Below are 17,302 nucleotides of genomic sequence, written 5' to 3'. Positions count from 1 at the left end.
TCTGAAGCACCTTGCAAATGGCTACATGAGCAGCATATACTTTGTTTGGAATGCCTCTCTCCTCCTTATCCATTACTTAGAGTGGGGAAGAAAAAAAGGCAGAAACTGAGTAAGGTATTGGAGAAAAAATTTCCTGGGTATCTGTGTATCACAGACAATCGGACTGGTCCTGCACACACATCTAGAACAACTACACTTGATGGGTGTTTAAGGGACCAGTCTCAAACTGCAAGATCTGTGTGAGATTAAGAGAACACAAAGTTGTTTTTGTTCCCTTGACAGTTCAGATAAACTAAAACATTAATAGGTAACAGCACAACAGTTGAAAAGCAAAAGGTGAGATGTTTCCTTTGATAGTGAGAAGGTTGCTTCTAATGTAAAAAAAGAACAAAAACCCTCCACAAACCTAAAACAAACCACCAGTTCCCCAAAAAATAAAACTTTTAAGCCTGAATGAGTTTGGGCTTTCAACAAGATGGCACTGTCAGCAATGAATCAGCAGGTCCCTTTTACACAGAAATAAAGAAAATAGAAGTAGATTGCATTTTCAATTTTGATAGTGTTTTCTGTCAAAGAAAAACCTTTATCTAAAGCCTTTAACCATGTTTTCAGCCGAGATCGGTACTGACATCATAAAAGCAGTATTTCACCCCAAGATCATGGGGTTCTTCTCTAGAAGCCAAAACCAGCCCATGCATGGTAATTTTTGTTACATATTTAAGCTCAGTTTAGGAAAGTAGTTGAGAACAACAATTATGTACTGCTGATCGCAGTCTCTTCTGCTAGCTTTCCTAAGACAGCACAATCTGAATTCTGGGTTTTTTGGGGTTGTGGGCGCTTTTTTTTGTTTAGTTTAGTTTAAGAGCCTACATTTATCTCTTTTTACAGAAAAACAAATGATACAAAGCACCTTTCAATGCAATTAAGTTTTTCAAATACTAAACATACCAAATACTAAACAGCTTAACGACTGAAACAGAGGGACTAATAACTACCATAAAAAACCAAGACAAACACACAAGAACTGTTAGTAGCTGTCATGTACCACCACTCATCCTATGCACACCAGCTACAGAGAGCTGCACTAACCTCCTTCCTTTTCTGCAGTAATAGTTCCAGCCGATCGTTAGCTCGTTTCCCAATTATTTTATTCCGTTCTGCTTCATACTGCCGTTGTGTATTGTCCATGTTAATACTAAGATTTAATGCCACATTCACCAAAGCAGTCATCAGCTTCATGGCTACAGGAGTCAAAAGAACAAGGATTATTTAAAAGGTTACCTGAGCTGAGAAGAATTCTGAACAAAACTCTTGACACCTCCACCTGTCTGTATTTATGAAAATACATTCACTGTGAAGTTCTGGATACACAAACTTCAAGACTTCAGCGGTGTTTTCCTAAGCACTGCATCATGACTTTTTCAACACTAAACACTAACAGTTTCTTCTTCCTGTCAGTATTTTAATACAATAAGCATTATTGTTGAATTGAGATATGCTTTCCCTAAAGAAAGAAGGTGGAATGTAAGAATTACAAACACAGCCCAGGAAATATTCCAAGGATTCCATTACTGGAATCAGTCAGTAGACTGGTATCCCCAAATCATTCAAACTCAAACAAACAAGAATTTTTTCCTTCAAAATGAAAGGTCTTAGACAGCCAATGCCACCATATCACCCCATTCTTTTTTGTAATTTAAAGAAAACTGACTCTCATTAAAATATTCCATTATTTGCTGAAGCAGAGAAAAGAACACCACTCAATTAGAAGCCAGAGAACTGACCAAAATGTAAAATAGACCTGGGTGGGGGTTTTTGCATGCTTTATTTCCCAATCAACTCTTAAAAAGGGTGCAGACACATCAGCCTGCTCCACAAACAAGGAGGCGGTCACAGCGTACTTGCTTTTCATACAAGCTTTTGTAAGAAGGCACGAAAAGGTTCGCATGGGCAGAGCATACACGGATTACTACGCGTGTAACACTCGCATGAAGCTGATGAGTAAGGCATACAGACACACTGATATACCAAAATACCGTCACGCACTGTTCTCCAAGGATATCTAAATGAAAAGAGCATGTTCTGAGCTAATCATAAAAGCCAAAATGAATGCAAACAACAGCAAATATCGATTCAAGGGGTTTGTTGGCTGTCTCTCTCATATAAATAACACAATCTTCAAGAATACGAGTATGATCTCCTATGAAATGCACAAGTAATTACATAAAATCAACAGAATCGACTACTGATGTGAACAAATGCAAACAGACTACTGATAAAAACTTCGTGTGACAGCAATTAACATGCATCAGGGCAACTCCTGCAACTTCTATTCAGGCCCAACTCAAATTTAAAGAAGTAGTAAAAACTTGCGGGTTTTTTAAGAACTAAAATCTGTACTAGATATACCGTAGAACAGCCAAAATGAGGATACTGCACAATCAGCGTGTTCTCCTGAAATACAAGCTTTTGTTCCTCCCTCCATAATAAATGCCTTGGGTAGGGGAGTCCCACAGCAGCTGCCCGATGTGCAGCGTGCTAACGTACACTCAAGAGGTGATCACTGAAACCCAAGGACTGATCAGACAGCCCAGAACTGAAGCTAGCTGTGACTCAGCCGGCTCCACTGAAGCTAACAGGAACTCTTTCCAGTGTAGCAAAAGCTCAGTTTCATATCTAAATACACCTTGTTCAGGCTAAAATTGCCATGATAAGCCATACATAAGTGGACTGCTGCACAATGCCATCTGAAACCCTTCCTCATTCATCAACACAGGTTTAGGACTTCCTTATCCAATAAGCTTATCCTTTGCCCATAAAGTGACATATTTATTTCAAACACTCCATACTTAAAGTATCCAGCAATCCCTTATGAGTTAACAGATTGGGGGAGGGGGGGGAAGAAAGAAAAATCACATAAAAAGGACAATTACTTAAAACCATCCAGCAATTTAGTCATTTTATCACTGATGAAACATTCTTTAAAATTATTTCTAATCCAATGAACGGAAATACTACTTTCAATTACATTGTGCCATGGCCTCAATATACAGCGCAACTTAAATCTGTAGTAAAAATTGCATCCAATCTAAGATACAACTCCTGTTTGAGTTAATGCAGAGCATAAATAGGTTCAATTGCATCTGAGGTTAAAAAGATATCTGCACCCTTATTAAGGCCAAACTTGAGGAATCAACTGAAAAGTTTCCTTCTATTTACTCTTTCTACCAGCCTTGAAGCTAACAAACATTAAGTACTAGACAGCTGGTAAAAATGCTTTAAAATAGCACTGTGTTTTTCAGTAATGAAAAACCAGTAAAGACAAGAGAAGAAAGCTGTATCAAAACAAGTTGCATTAGATGAAAAAACCATGTATCACGCAACGAAACAAGAGCTGAATGTTGAAGATATTCAACCAGAACAATTCTTTCCTGTGCAACACAAAACACAAAATAGAAGGAATACACAGATAAATAGAAATCACTGACCTGCCAGTGTGCTAGTGTGCCGAAATGCTCTGACTTGTGAGTCTGATAGCCCCGTAAGCAGTGAAATGACAGTATCCATCATATATTCATCATATATGATGCTATATTGACATTGTCGGACGAGTACTCCAATGAACTCACAAAAACTGGATTTGAACTTCTTCCACTGGGGACCAGCCATTGTTAATGGATAATCTCCACTATCCTATTAAAAAAAAAGGGGGGCGGGGAGAAACAGGAAGCTCTTACAAACATCTAACAGTGATTTTATCAAATACATGTCTTCTCAAATACAGATATATAAATACTAGAACAAAAGGACCATCACATGGAACAGCTGACATTCAGGAACACTCGGTTCAGAACCATAATAAAGTTTACAGGGGGATGCTTACATATCAGACTGAAAATTCCTGAAGTCATAAAATGACCTACCATAACACCACAATTGTAACAAATGTGTGTTCCTCTCCTAGTCTGGGAACCTTTATAACTAACAGTAAAATGACAGGGGGTAAGAATTGACAATCATTTGTATCAGTGCTCCTGTGATCAGCTTAAGAGGCTAAACATTACAGGTCGAAAATGAAGAAAGCATCCATGAAAAGGGATTAGAAATCTGGGAGTTGTTCATTGGAATTCTGTTACAAGAAAGAGCAAGCATAAGAGTTGGGGAAAAAACCTCAACAGTCCCAGCTGGAGCTTTATAAATTTCATACATTACCTTAGAGTAATCAAAACTATTTATGAATTGAGATGGTTCTAAGGAAATACCAAGATCCTTTGAAACAAAATCGCATTACATATTCCCCTCCATTAAAGTTACCAATGTTCTTTGGACCAGGGGGAGGAGAGGGAATGTTATTCTGGTATTAGGCAAATGTTGGGAGGCTTTAAATCTGCCTTTACCTTCTTTGGTGTGCAGTGTGAAAGGAGTATCATTCAAAAAATAAATGCATCCAAAAAACCAACCCACTTCATTTACCCCAACACTCAGTGAACAGGAAGTAAGTAATTTAAAGGAGAAAAAGCTTCCCATGAAAAGCAAAGCACTGAAGTCTTCACTTGGAGAATAATCGAATTCAAATCCTCATGACTGGTAGATTAATGAATGCACAGAAATAAATTTAGCAACCATTCTAAAAGTTACTTAAAGATGACTTAAAGGCCTTATATGCACAGCAGGAACATGGAGGCATCCCACTCAGCCCCACAGTAATAGGAGTTCCCACTGTTCAAAAACTGAAGTGGATTTTGATTTCTTAAACCATTAATAAAACAACTTACATGCAGAGCTTTACTTCCTAGCTTTGAAAGTGAAATAAGGGAGTTCAGTGTTTTCATTCATAAAGTCATTTTTACAGCTGACCTTACCCATGAAAGAAACCTGTAGCAACGTGATCCAACCATATTAGCGCAGGGAAAATAAAAAACGAGTATCAATACATCATCATCATCATCAATTAACTAAATTACCTCATCAAATTCCTCAGTCATTTTTCGGATGATTTCAGAATTCTGCATATGCCGGAACATCTCTGCTGTAACAACCCCTACAATGTAGATATTAGGTTATTAACACTCTGAAGATGAAAGAGGTAGATGGCAGGTGACAAGCCGCCTGCTACAATGTAAAAATGATCAATCTTCAGCTAACCTACAGATTATACATGTATTTAAGATTATTTTTATTTTAGCATTCATGTCTAGTAAGTGCTTGGCACCCGTAATTATGTATATGGGGTTTGTTACTATTCTTTTTGAAAGATGTTAGTGTGTACATAGGTTGACAGTTTACTCACTCACTCCTATTCAGCAAAGATACTCATGCCAAACCCTTCATCGGCAGAGAGAATATGCTAATCTGAAGTGACCTTTCAGGACTCAAGACTCTAAATGGTATCAGACAACTCTGAACAGTTCTAGTGCTACTTCTGCAGTGCAATAAACACAGTGATTTTGCACAATTTCTATCTGTCTTAGCCTCAAATTGTTAGTGTAACACGTGATATAAAACCAAATAGACCTCCTAAAGTTTACTGCAACTATACTGCAAAATTCATGACAGGGATCATCTCATAAAGCATTAAAATATTCTGTAGTTGTATCTGGTGGCAATAATCCAAAGGTCACTGCGCTTGCAAGCATGGATAACCTCTGAGGAATGCTGTTAGCTCTCTGGAGATGTATGCACATTAGAAGCTTGCTGGGACAGAGAAACGCTTGAGCAGAACAAATTACATTCCAGCCCTACTCTATCAAAGGCATTGACACCGCAGGGTAAGTTACCTTCTCCTCTTCAAAAGGAAGTGAGGGGAGAAAGAACGTGGAAATGGGGACAGAAAAACAGAAAATAAAGAAGGAAATAAAACAGGGGAAGACAATCCTACCGTAGACAGGCTACCACGAAGCTGTCCATAGTATCTTTTAAACCAAGCATCTCTACTAATGCTATGAATCAATCTTAAACACCCAACAATACGACTTAGGTAAATCCAAACAAGAACTCCAAGACTGAATAAGCTAAACTATCATGTTGAGAGAGAGAGATGGTCTTCTGAAACAACAGCAGGAGTAGAGGAAGATGAACTGAGTGTCAAGTACCAGTACTGCATTCTCTCTGCTGTGAATACAAAAGCCTTACTCTACACTTTTATAGTATAATAGCTCTAAACCTCCTGCTCCCACCTTCAGAAATACTCACTTAACTACAAGAACCTGACAATACAGACTAGCCACAGGGATGGAGCAGTCCTACAGTATCAGCAAAGAATGAGAAACAGACTGTAATTTTAAATGGATGAGTAAACATTTCAGTATCTTACCTTTGCAGCCTGAACACTGAATAAAGAAGTTAATGAGATCAAGAAGTGCTATATCTCTGTCATGTTTGTATGACTCTATCCAGTCATCCACTACAGACTGAAAAGAAAATAATATAAAGGCACATTTTAGTTTCATAAATTGCAGTCAGTGTTATTTAACTGCTTTCCAGTAAGTGGTTCTTGTTCCCTCCATAAATAACTTTAATTCTTGTGGTTTTTTGATTAATACAGAACAAATTGTTTGAATGATCCTTTACTGCCACAGTATCAGTTTTCAAGAACAGAACTCATTCTGTAAACATATAAAAGTAGTAAAATGACACCTACACATAAAGCACAGGAAAACCCTATAGACCTACCAGGATGTTTTTAAGGAAGAATACAAAAATAATTGGTGTGTTTGACAGAAGCAGGTTTTCTTTTTTTTTTTTCTTGTTTCTAACCTAGTGACACTACTCTGAAGATACCAATTGAGTGTTCCGCTCCAACAACTACAGCTCCCTGTACTCTTCAAAATGCTGCCCCTTTGATGAACTCTGCTCCACACACCTTAGCCGCAACAGGATGAAAAGCACAGCGCCACACTGCATGCACATTAATTGCTCTGTATTAACTAACCCAATAGGAACAAGAGCATTTTACTAAAATATCTTAAAAGAAAGCAAACCTGTGATGATGGTTTTGAGAAAACAGAATTTACATGCCATTATGTTTGAACCATCCATGTGTATATTACTATTGTCTACCAAAGTCATAAAAACATACATCATACAATTAACACAGGCACAAGAGACTCACTTTAGTACCAAGCTCCCAGAGTTTTGAGATTTGTTTTAATATGTTGATACTCTGCTCTAAAACCTACAGTCATTTTTAATAGAGATGATGGAATAGTTTAAAACTTCCAAAAGACAAATGGACCACAGAGCACCCCCAATGTGTCCTGCCTGTACTTTTCTCAGTGCTTACTCTCACAGGCAATAAAGCTGTGAGGATAATTAAAACATACCACCACACTGAAAAATTTCAAAACAGATACAGCTAAATCCCTCTTCCCTACATTTAAGGCTGTTCGTAGCATTATGCACAACTTCTGTCAGCCAGACAGAAACACTGAAAAACTCAAAGTGAAACTGTGATGCACTTCCCAGTAGGAGCAGAACCTACAAACTAGCACTGATTTGACTGATCTGTGGGCAGTGGGAAATAATCTAGGAATCATCTTAAATCAGATTTATGAACAAGGTCACTGTGCAAGAAAAGGATGATGCTAGGATTGTGATAAATATTTTGGGCAGTCTTGTTTTCAGAGTTTATTTGTTTTAAAGAACCTTCAGCAAAACAGTAGTTTCTCTAAACATTTTTGCCTCAGTGGATGAGCCATCTGTTTTTGCCAGCGAACAGGCAGAAGATGGTATGGAACAGAATTTAAAATTAAGTTACATAAAAATTATCACCAAAAATCTTTTCAGGTAAGCAAGGGCTGAGGGCCACAGAGAAAACTTTTTACATTGAGTACTGAAAAAAAATATTGACTAAGAGTCACTCTGTACTCAGGAATCAATTCCCCAGTGCAACTGAGTAATCAGGCCTGGCAAAGGTCCACTTTGCTCTTGGAAAGCAAAAGATTTTGACTGTGTATCGTTTTATGTAGTTAAAACGTCACGAAGATATAACTGCTGATAACTGGCTGAAAACGCAGCGTACAGCACCGATGCTGAAAGCACTGCTCTCCCACCTGCTCCGAAACACAGCAGAACAAAACCAATGACAGCCGTGTCAGAATCTGTCTGTGCAAACACATCACAACACACTCTGTTCTTACAAGTCGGAACTAAACTTCTGCCCAGGACTGCGGGCATCCAGGGTTCCCAGCCTAACGCAGGAACCTGCAAATCTCAAGAGGCCTGCACACAGCCCAGCTTCCTGCACGCGTAACCCAGAAGCTGTCAACTCTAGGTTTTCAATCCCAAAGATAGTCTTGCTGCCAGGCTGCTGAGGATCAGGAAGGCTTAATGGCTGACAGGCTCACACTTTAACCCTCTCCCCACTGGAACATTCACAGTCGAGCCAACACTTTACTGATTTAACTGAATTAAAAAAACAAAATGGTGTTGATTTTCTTAATAGACTGATTTCAATCCTATTGGGAAATGCAGTGGAGACTGCCTAATGCAGACTTCTAACAAGTTAAAATTTCCTGACCCAGATTCCAACCAGTTTGAGTGTTGCAATATACGTTACCCAAGCCAACTTAAGGACTACTCTTCCAATTTCCCCTAGGTTGTAGCTAGTGATTTTACTTTGGGTGTGAGAAGAGAAGCAATCAGATGATCTAAGCTCTGGGAGCACCTACAAACCACAGAAGTCCTATGACAACCATAGGCATAAACCACATCTGTATTTAGTTACAGCTACACAAAAAGGACTTTAAAAGTCTTGCAATTTAAAATAACCTTTCTTCAATCAGTACAGTCAAAATTCACTTTGATTTTCTTTGTTATGTGATTATTTATACCTGACATTTCTAAATGAAAAATCGGTTTGTTAAAATTCAAACCTTAACAATGCAAAACCACTTTTTTTTTTCCTTAAATCTTAAGCTGGAACTAAAAACTACAAATTGAAGAAAAAATAATTACTATAAGCTTCATTATATCGTGTATACAGGAAAATACTGTATTTAAATTGCATACCCATCCAAGTCACAGAGATATCCCAAGTCTTACCTGCATAGCACTCTTGCCCATTTTAACTACCTCAAACAGCATCATGTTTTCCACACCATTCTGTTGGTGATGTCCATTCATCCGATTCGGACCACCAGGTTTCCCTCCTCCGTTTCCACTTTTCCCCTTTTCTGCTGGCCCCTTTTTTCCTTTTTTACAGGTCTGCAATCACACACACAAGAAGTTTCACTTGAGTATTACATCGTAATTTTTGAAAATATTTACTATTCATATCATGACAACTATACACAAGGCCTTTTATTTTCAGGAACCAGATTTAAAACCCCAAGTTGAGAGGGATAGCTGATCCTGACTGATACAAAGACTAATGGGAATTCTGTGGGTTCCATTTCCTCCTTCCCTCATTTAAAATCTTGTAGCAACAAAAAAACACAATTAGTAACAATGTATGAGACAATGACTTTTCCCATGTTTAAATTGTAAAACAGATTATACAGGGGGTTTTTAAAACGGTTATGGCAACTCCTTTAACACACCACCTAAGAACATCTTTTCTGTAATTCTTTAACCTTTTGGTTTTCAGTTTGAGCACAAACTGGCAAGTGGAGGTAAAGAACAGATCGGTGTCTTGTATTTGATTCCCCAAATCACGTATGACTTACAGAAAGAAGAAAACAGGAAATAAATGGCTGTTGTTGTATAAAACCTCTCAACAGCTGGGCACTCTGTACCAGTACAGGATGTGGGGTGCCCAGCAAGGCAGCCATGGCCCAGGCCAGCTGGCATGCAGCAGCCTGTGCCACTGCTGTGGGTGCCCAGCCAGTGAGGGCAGGAGTCCCCGAGGTGGGCACCTGCCCCGTGAGTGGGAAGGGAACCATTAACTGGGTTTAGAACTCCCTACTTGGGTAGTGTAACCTGCCTCCGGCCTATTAAAAACAACCCTGTTTAACTGAATTACTGGTTTCTGTTCACTTTTTAAATTAAAAGAGAGCCAGAAATAATGACGCCAACCAAAAGAGACTGTATTAGCACCAAACTGAAGTATAGGATGGAACACATGCAGAGAGACTAATCAAATCAAAGCTGATCTTTTACTCCCCCACCTCCCTTATGCCTTCACAGCACTAGTGAAATACCATGCAAATACTCAAGATGAAGCATTTCAATGCAAATACAAATATGAACTCTGTTCACAAAACACTCGCATTTTCAGAAAATATTCCTAGCTCATTCAGCTTCAAAGGAAGTGCTGAACTCTTCAATTCCTTACAAGCGTTTCAGTACCCCTATAAACTGCACATACTTTTCCTTTGCCTTGTTTTTGGTTTTTTCCTTCAATATCCTCAAAGTCTGTATCGGAAGACAAGTGTGTTTCAGACTCCCTGCAAGGATCAAAAGACAAACCATTAACACATTTCATCAGAAGCATTCTTCAATATACTACACAAAGTCACATTATGCTCAGTCCAGTCAGTCAGCTCTAACAGTGAAACCACTTTTTTCTCCAAGTCTACTGCCAAGGAACAGATCTGAGCAGATCCTCACACTCACCCCCCCCCACCTCCAGACAATTTACCTGTGAAGAAACCCATACAGTAAGGTTAAAAGATGTGAAGGCAGAAAACAGCAACAGGTTGGGAACCTTGCTTTTGACACATGACAAACATTATACCATCTCAAAAAGCCAAGAGCACTACAAATATCTGCCACAAATAGCAAAAAGAGAAACCACCACCCTCCCTCGCAACCGAAGTGTCTCGGCAGAGGTATGCACTTCTGTTGAAAGGTACAGAAAAAAGTGTTTAGGGGAGGTTTCTCCATCAAAAAGAACGTGTAGCTCTGTTTAGCCTTACAAGGTAAAGAGACATTAAACTATATGTGAACTTTCTCACTTCTTTAATGCCCTACATCATTAAAATCTGTGGCATCGTTATACAAACCCTTGATTGCCAACACTGATGGAGGGCTGGGGGTGTGGAATCACCTGAAGTATTAACAGAGAATACTTAACTTGTATATTCTCTCTTTCCACATTTCCCGTAGAATACAACTTAAATGATGCTGCTAGATCTTGTTTCAACACACACATGTAGTACAATGAATTCCAGCTGCCAACAGGAATTTCTGATACACGCTTCCCGATTCAATTAGCGACGCAATCAAAGATGGCCCAGGGCACAGAAGACCCATTTGCTATGTATTTATTTATAACATTTTGAAACCATCCAGAAAGTTTAGGTCTCTTATTTCTACAAGTGTCTGAAAAGAGCTTTCTGCCTTTTAATATGTATTTTGCCATTTCTGGTTTTGTTAACCCTATATTCTGATATGGACTGACAAAAGTCGCCAAACGTGGCACAGCAGGGCAGAAAGAAAAATGTGAGAAATACTTCTACAAAATTTCCTATGTGTTACTATTTTCACAGGAAAAAATAGAACACAAATTCCAAACATTTCTCTAAGCAATGAACTGTACCAACAGAGTAAAAAAACATTATAAGCAGCTGTAGAAACAGTATTTCATATTAAACCACCTTCCAATTTACCTTTCTTATTAAAAGGAAAAAACCACACAACTTCACTGATACGAAAATGCATCTTTCTATCTTTTTACATTTCGTACCAATTTAATCAATTTCAACAAGCTGTTGAAACGTATTCATGCCAATTTCTTCGTAATTAAGCGATGAGGAACTGGATTCTTTTGGTCAGCTTAAAATAATCACTTTATTTCTCTGTCCAAAACATAATCTGTACCAGATTTCAAATCTTGGAAATTCAAATGTCTGTTTCTTAAGAACTGTAAGACTAATAAGTGAGTAAAACGATGTTAAGAACACCAAAGAACTGATGCCTAAGGGAAGCAAAGACTTTGGCTTTACCTAAAGCATTTGGCATTGGGTGTTTTAAATACTAGGCGACCTGCCCCAGTTATTAAGGACAAATACCTCAGCTGCTTCCTTATTCTCTCTAAAAAACAGACTTTATTAAAGGAAACTCTTTTTAGTATTCCTAATCCAGAGTTTCTTATTCCTTCTGAAAGACAAAATCCTGAGTAGCATGACATGAAAAAAAAAAGTCATCCATCACAATGACTTCCTACTACCAAAGTTTAAAAATGTATTTAAAATAATTAAGCACTTGAAAATAGTTTAATTACTGGTGAATAATCAAGAAAGAATTCAGAAAATGCTTTATCAATATCTCAGTGGGGGAGGGGGAAATCTAGAACCCTATTCCCTCATTTTGTTTCCAAGAGAAAGCAACCATATGTATTAACACTAAAAAGAGCCAGTACATTTAAAAATTAACCTACAAATTCTTACAACACTTACTGGAGGAGAGTAAAATCAGTTGGTATTTCTGGAGCTGCTATCATTTCTTTATCATCTTCTGGAACACCACTGTGTTAGAAAGAGATTCAAGAACCAGTCTGACGTACAGGCTTACTTTTCTTTCTTCCTCTGTAGTGGACAACTTCTATAGTAAAAGAAAGAAAGAAAGAGAGTGAAAATTTTTCCACACATGAAGGGGTGAAAAAGTTGAAAACACAAAAAATTTAGAACACACCACCCTCTGCACCCAACCGAGCTTTTTCCTAGCTAAAGATTTTTATATTTTTTTGACTCTACCTATGATGTTACTACAAAGTACCTCCACAAATCTCAAAATCATCACGGTAAAATAAAATACAAAAACATTTGGCAAATAACATTTTCTGAATAGGGCGAGCAAACCAGAATGGTTTTCATTAACACCTGGCAAATAACAGCTTTTATTTCGAAACCTACACTAGTCCTAAGTTTGAACTGTAAGACCACGTGCTGCGGAGCCCAGGCTTAACCAACGCCAGGGTATTTTTGGTTAACCAAGCCAGAACCAGATCTGATGTTAAATTTAAAGCACAGTATGTGTTCATTCAAGGACATTAGGTGTATCAACTTTGCATCTCCAGTTTGTAAGCTTCCATGGCATTTTCCACAAAGATAAGTGCTTATAACAAGTTGTTATAACCCAGACAGCTGTTTCACAACTCCCTGTCTTCCAGAGTTGATAAACCAGGTTTACAGCAGTGAAATTTTAACACATTTGACAAGACACTAAGAATATCAAGGAATGTAATGCTATCCACGTGTTATAAAGAAAAACATCAGAAACGGAGCAGCACTTTATCAAGAAAATGTAAGATTGTGAATTACTTGCTCTTAAACTTAATTATAATATTGTCACTTATTCATAAATTTTGTTATTTTCCTATGGTTAAGGAAAAACAAACTCTCTGGATACTTCAAATGTGAGACTTAACCACACAGGCTAAAGTCTTCTGTATCAACTGTCTGCCCCAGGGTAACTTCTATAGAGTTAAATTAAGAAAGCATGATGTTCGGGTGGTTTAAAGGTACAATAGCAAGGAGAAAAGCCCTCTAAGTCTGCTGACTCTACAGCTTGCTGGAGTGATTAGGTATTTGACGGAAAGATTTAATTTTGGCATGCTAAGCACATGTTGCTTAGTGTCTGGTAGCTATGCTTCAGAGGCTGCATGTCAATTGAGCGTGTAGAGAGAAGCCTACTTTTTTTATTCCCCCTGCAAATGCTTATTTTGAATGCTAGGGGCCACTGTAGCTTCCAGAATTTAGGAAGCTGAGAGAAGTGATAAACCCTGAACTTAACTATGTTCTCCTTCTTCACATTTCACACCATTACATAAAAGCAGAGAACCAGCATGGAAAGAAATAGTGGCAAAAAGAGAGGCGGTTTGAGATAGGCTGGTGAATCTCCAGGCAGGCTGCGACTGCTAAAGCACGTTCCAGCTAGAGGACAGCAGCAGAGAAAAAGCTTCAACACACTGCTAATGCAGAATGTTCGTCACCCCATCCCTCCCTCCTGTAAAACCACACTGACCAGTGTGTTCCACCCTCTCCTGCTCCAGTTACACGCTCCTGAGCAAACAAGCAATCATTCACAGGCAGAGTGACATCCGCTCCCCAGCCTTTTATCTTGGTCGGCTCTGCCATTCAGTATCACCTGATTCAACTCCCCAGTAAAATGGGCAAAATACACCTCAAGTATTTTTTTCCCTGGATTATCAACTGGTTGAACAGCAGGTATGCGGAGCCCGTGCATGGGAAACACAAGACTGCAGAGCCATGAGCAGGGGAGGGAAGAGTGGAACTGCCGCCTTTGGAGGCAAGGAGCTACTACACCATCCAGGCTGTCTGTGAAACCATATGCTCAGGTGGTGCCGTATCAAAGGGCTCCACATTCTGGGTTTTCTTTTATTTAGGATTTGCTCTGATTCCTATCAGCAAGTCACACTTGTAAAAATACTGCAGCACACTTTAGTGCCTTGGTCATCAGGCTAGCATCTGCTCGAGGTGTACCTCATGGGACCAGGGAGAAGGAGGAAAGAAAAAGAAAAGAGAGAGATCCAGCCACGCAAATCCTTTCTGGGGCATGCTTGTGATTCAGTCCGGGTGCAAAGCAAAGATTCAAACCTGAAAAACCACACTGTCTGGTTTCAAGTTCAACATGTTATTTGACTTTTCCTATTTACATTTTTCAAAGCTGAGAAGCAACCCATTTACTAAAGCAACAATCAGGATGCTTATGCTCAGATTTTGTACTATGGCTCATTAATACTACCTGTTTAAAATACTGGAATTATCAATTCCATAAAATTTTTCAAGTACTGAGAAACAAAGAAACTTAACCACTTGTTCACAGAATTAACACATTTTTAGCTCCCCTTAGGAAAAGCAAATCTATCATCCTATCAAATTTTTAAAAAAAATCTCAATAAAGTTTCTTACAATCACAGAAATATTTAAGAAAAAATTAAAAGAACTATGAAAAAGGATGGGTAAATGATTAAAGTATATATTCTACATCAACCAAGTCAAATAAATCACTTGACAAAACCAGCTGGCTGCAGTTGAACCAACCTGAACTTCTCCTAAGAACCATTCCTCTTACTACAAACAAAACACGGAAGGAAACACGGCATTGTTTGGTCAGAATCACCCCATAAAATGGGAAAGAAATATCAAGTTCTTGCTAGATGCTGAAGGATTAAGCTACTAAGATTAACGATTCAAGAATTGTTATTCTTAAAGAAACTTGGCCCTCATGAGCGATCATCTTCATGGCCTTCTCTGGACTTGCTCCAACCAATCTATATCCTTCTGATGTTGCGGGCTCCACAGCTGGATGAAGTGGTCTCATGAGTGCAGAGTAGAGGGGGAGAACCGGTATGATGGAAAACAGCAGCCAAAGATGAATGCCTTGCAAGAACATATGAGGTAAGACTGTAAGAGATCTCCAGCCTCAAGCTCAAACTGTAGCACTGACCAAAAAAAAAAACCCACAAAAAACCAAAACAAACAAAAAAACCCAACAAAACACCCAAAAAAAACTTTGCATCTGTCCCAGTAAAGGTTAATTTTAAAGGATTTATATACATCCAGAACCTGACAGGGACTTGGACTTTTGATCCTCAGCCTAGCTCAGCACACCCTCTCCGGCAGTGCCCAAGAGAGGCTGCCCAAGGAAGAACACACTGGCTTTGCTCTCACTAGCAATGTTTTCCCTGAATATCGTCCCAGCATCCAGAAATAGATCAGAGATTCTTTCACCCAGAGAGGCTGTCCCTGTATTTTATAACACCTTACCAATTTTTTTCCATGTTTCTAATTACTTTTTTCAACTCAATGTCCAGCAGTGATGGTATTCCACACAAGAACTCCCTCAGCCAAACTCCATACTGCCAAGAGGCATGTTTTCCTTTGAATTTATCACTTACTGATTTTATTTGATGTTAATCTTGTTTTGGTATGCGAAAAAGACTAGCATTGGTCATTCCCCTTTATCCTTGATCTCAGTAAATGCCTTCTGGAAATGCAAGGCTACTGCCAGCCGTGTTTTCCTCACGCACATACATGATGACTCATTCAAAGCATCCGGTTTGGGAAGTCAATGAGAAAGTAAAAACATCCATAGAAGCATCCTATCAGAACTTTTAAAATATATCAAGTTCATCACACTGCAGGCTGAAAAGAAGAAATTGATATTCTTGCAAATGCCCTTCCAAACAGTGAAAGTCCATGTTATCTATAAAACATGCTCCAATAAGCAGATTATTTCAATAAATTAATTCTAAACTGCATTGCATCATAAAAAGCAGCTCTTCCATTTCTCTTTCGCATGTTCACATAATTCCAACTTTAATTTCCCCAAGCAGATACCAAAATATCCCAAGTGTCTGAAAACTTTTTTAAGTCACTCAACTTTGTGAGATCATAATTAAATTATTAACTATAAAAAGAAAATGTATCACGCTGAAAGATCACAAGGTGGAGCTCTAGCCTAAAGCTAACTGAAGAAACTCCAAAAGACAGGTCATCCAGAGGTTGACCTAGTTATTTCTGTGCAATAAACTTTATAATAGATGGCTAAAACTGCAATAATACTGTAGCACGTTTCCTTGGATTTACATTTAGATTACATCAAGACATCAGAAAATTGCTGCCTCTTTTCAGAAATAATTGCATAAACGCATATACATGTTTGGTTCCGTGACTCTCCAAGACAGAAGCGCACACAGCTGCTGTACTATGACTAGTCTCAGTATGTTGTTTTCAAAAGCAAGCAGAAGAATTTCACAATACATTTGAATCGCATAAATAATGTATCCCTTTATTGTACCTTACCACTTTTAACATTTTGCTAGCAAAATGTTAACGAACAAAAACAACCCCACTGGAGCAACAGAAATAGTCCAGGAACACTAATCATGCATTTAGAGTTGGCAACATTATGTATGAGGAGTTTCTATTTAAAATAATTTGACTAATAAAAGCAAAAGCTAAGCGTGAAGCACTAGAAAACTCAAATGTTTCTTCACTGAAAAACAAATTTAAATTGTAAAAGGTTATTTTACCCTAACACATGAATAATTAATGTAGGTATGGTTGTGATTAACTCGGGTATAGATGGCCCAATGTTGAGATCTGGCAAAAGTTGACAACATTCACCAGCACAATTCACACAATAACACATACAACCAGCAGCTGAGGAGTGCTACCTGCCCTTTCGCAGTTTCTATTTCACACAAAAATCAGCTAAACAAACATTAATATAATCCAGCCAGCAGCCTTTGTTAAAAGAATATGCATATATACACACACACAAAAAGAATCCCAGGATCTGTCCCAGAAGCCTGTGTTTCATACAGTTGTGTAAATGCAGTAACTAGTGTCATTTAACTGCTCACAGGTAGATGGGCTTTGGTCCGGGGTGGGTT

The 17,302-nt window shown here is 38.4% G+C and overlaps 1 protein-coding gene across 1 annotated transcript in view; it reads right to left on the bottom strand.

The window, feature by feature from the left end:
* STAG2 (stromal antigen 2) overlaps positions 1-12,485 on the bottom strand; it is a gene marked incomplete at its 3' end in the record, with an annotated part of 35,767 nt that extends 23,282 nt beyond the window's left edge. The window contains exons 1-7 of the mRNA XM_010152704.1: positions 12,339-12,485; positions 10,307-10,385; positions 9,043-9,204; positions 6,314-6,410; positions 4,965-5,041; positions 3,489-3,693; positions 1,090-1,241 (exon numbers count right to left, since the gene is read on the bottom strand). Of these exons, the coding sequence (XP_010151006.1) occupies positions 1,090-1,241; positions 3,489-3,693; positions 4,965-5,041; positions 6,314-6,410; positions 9,043-9,204; positions 10,307-10,385; positions 12,339-12,382 (816 nt within the window). The remainder of the gene's footprint in view (positions 1-1,089; positions 1,242-3,488; positions 3,694-4,964; positions 5,042-6,313; positions 6,411-9,042; positions 9,205-10,306; positions 10,386-12,338) is intronic.
* Positions 12,486-17,302: the final 4,817 nt, after the last annotated feature.

Source organism: Eurypyga helias, unplaced genomic scaffold (genome assembly GCF_000690775.1).
Source record: "Eurypyga helias isolate BGI_N326 unplaced genomic scaffold, ASM69077v1 scaffold16875, whole genome shotgun sequence".
NCBI classification, from domain to species: domain Eukaryota; kingdom Metazoa; phylum Chordata; class Aves; order Eurypygiformes; family Eurypygidae; genus Eurypyga; species Eurypyga helias.
The sequence above is the reverse complement of the archived record's forward strand: the minus strand, read 5'-3'. Positions and strand labels throughout refer to the sequence as shown.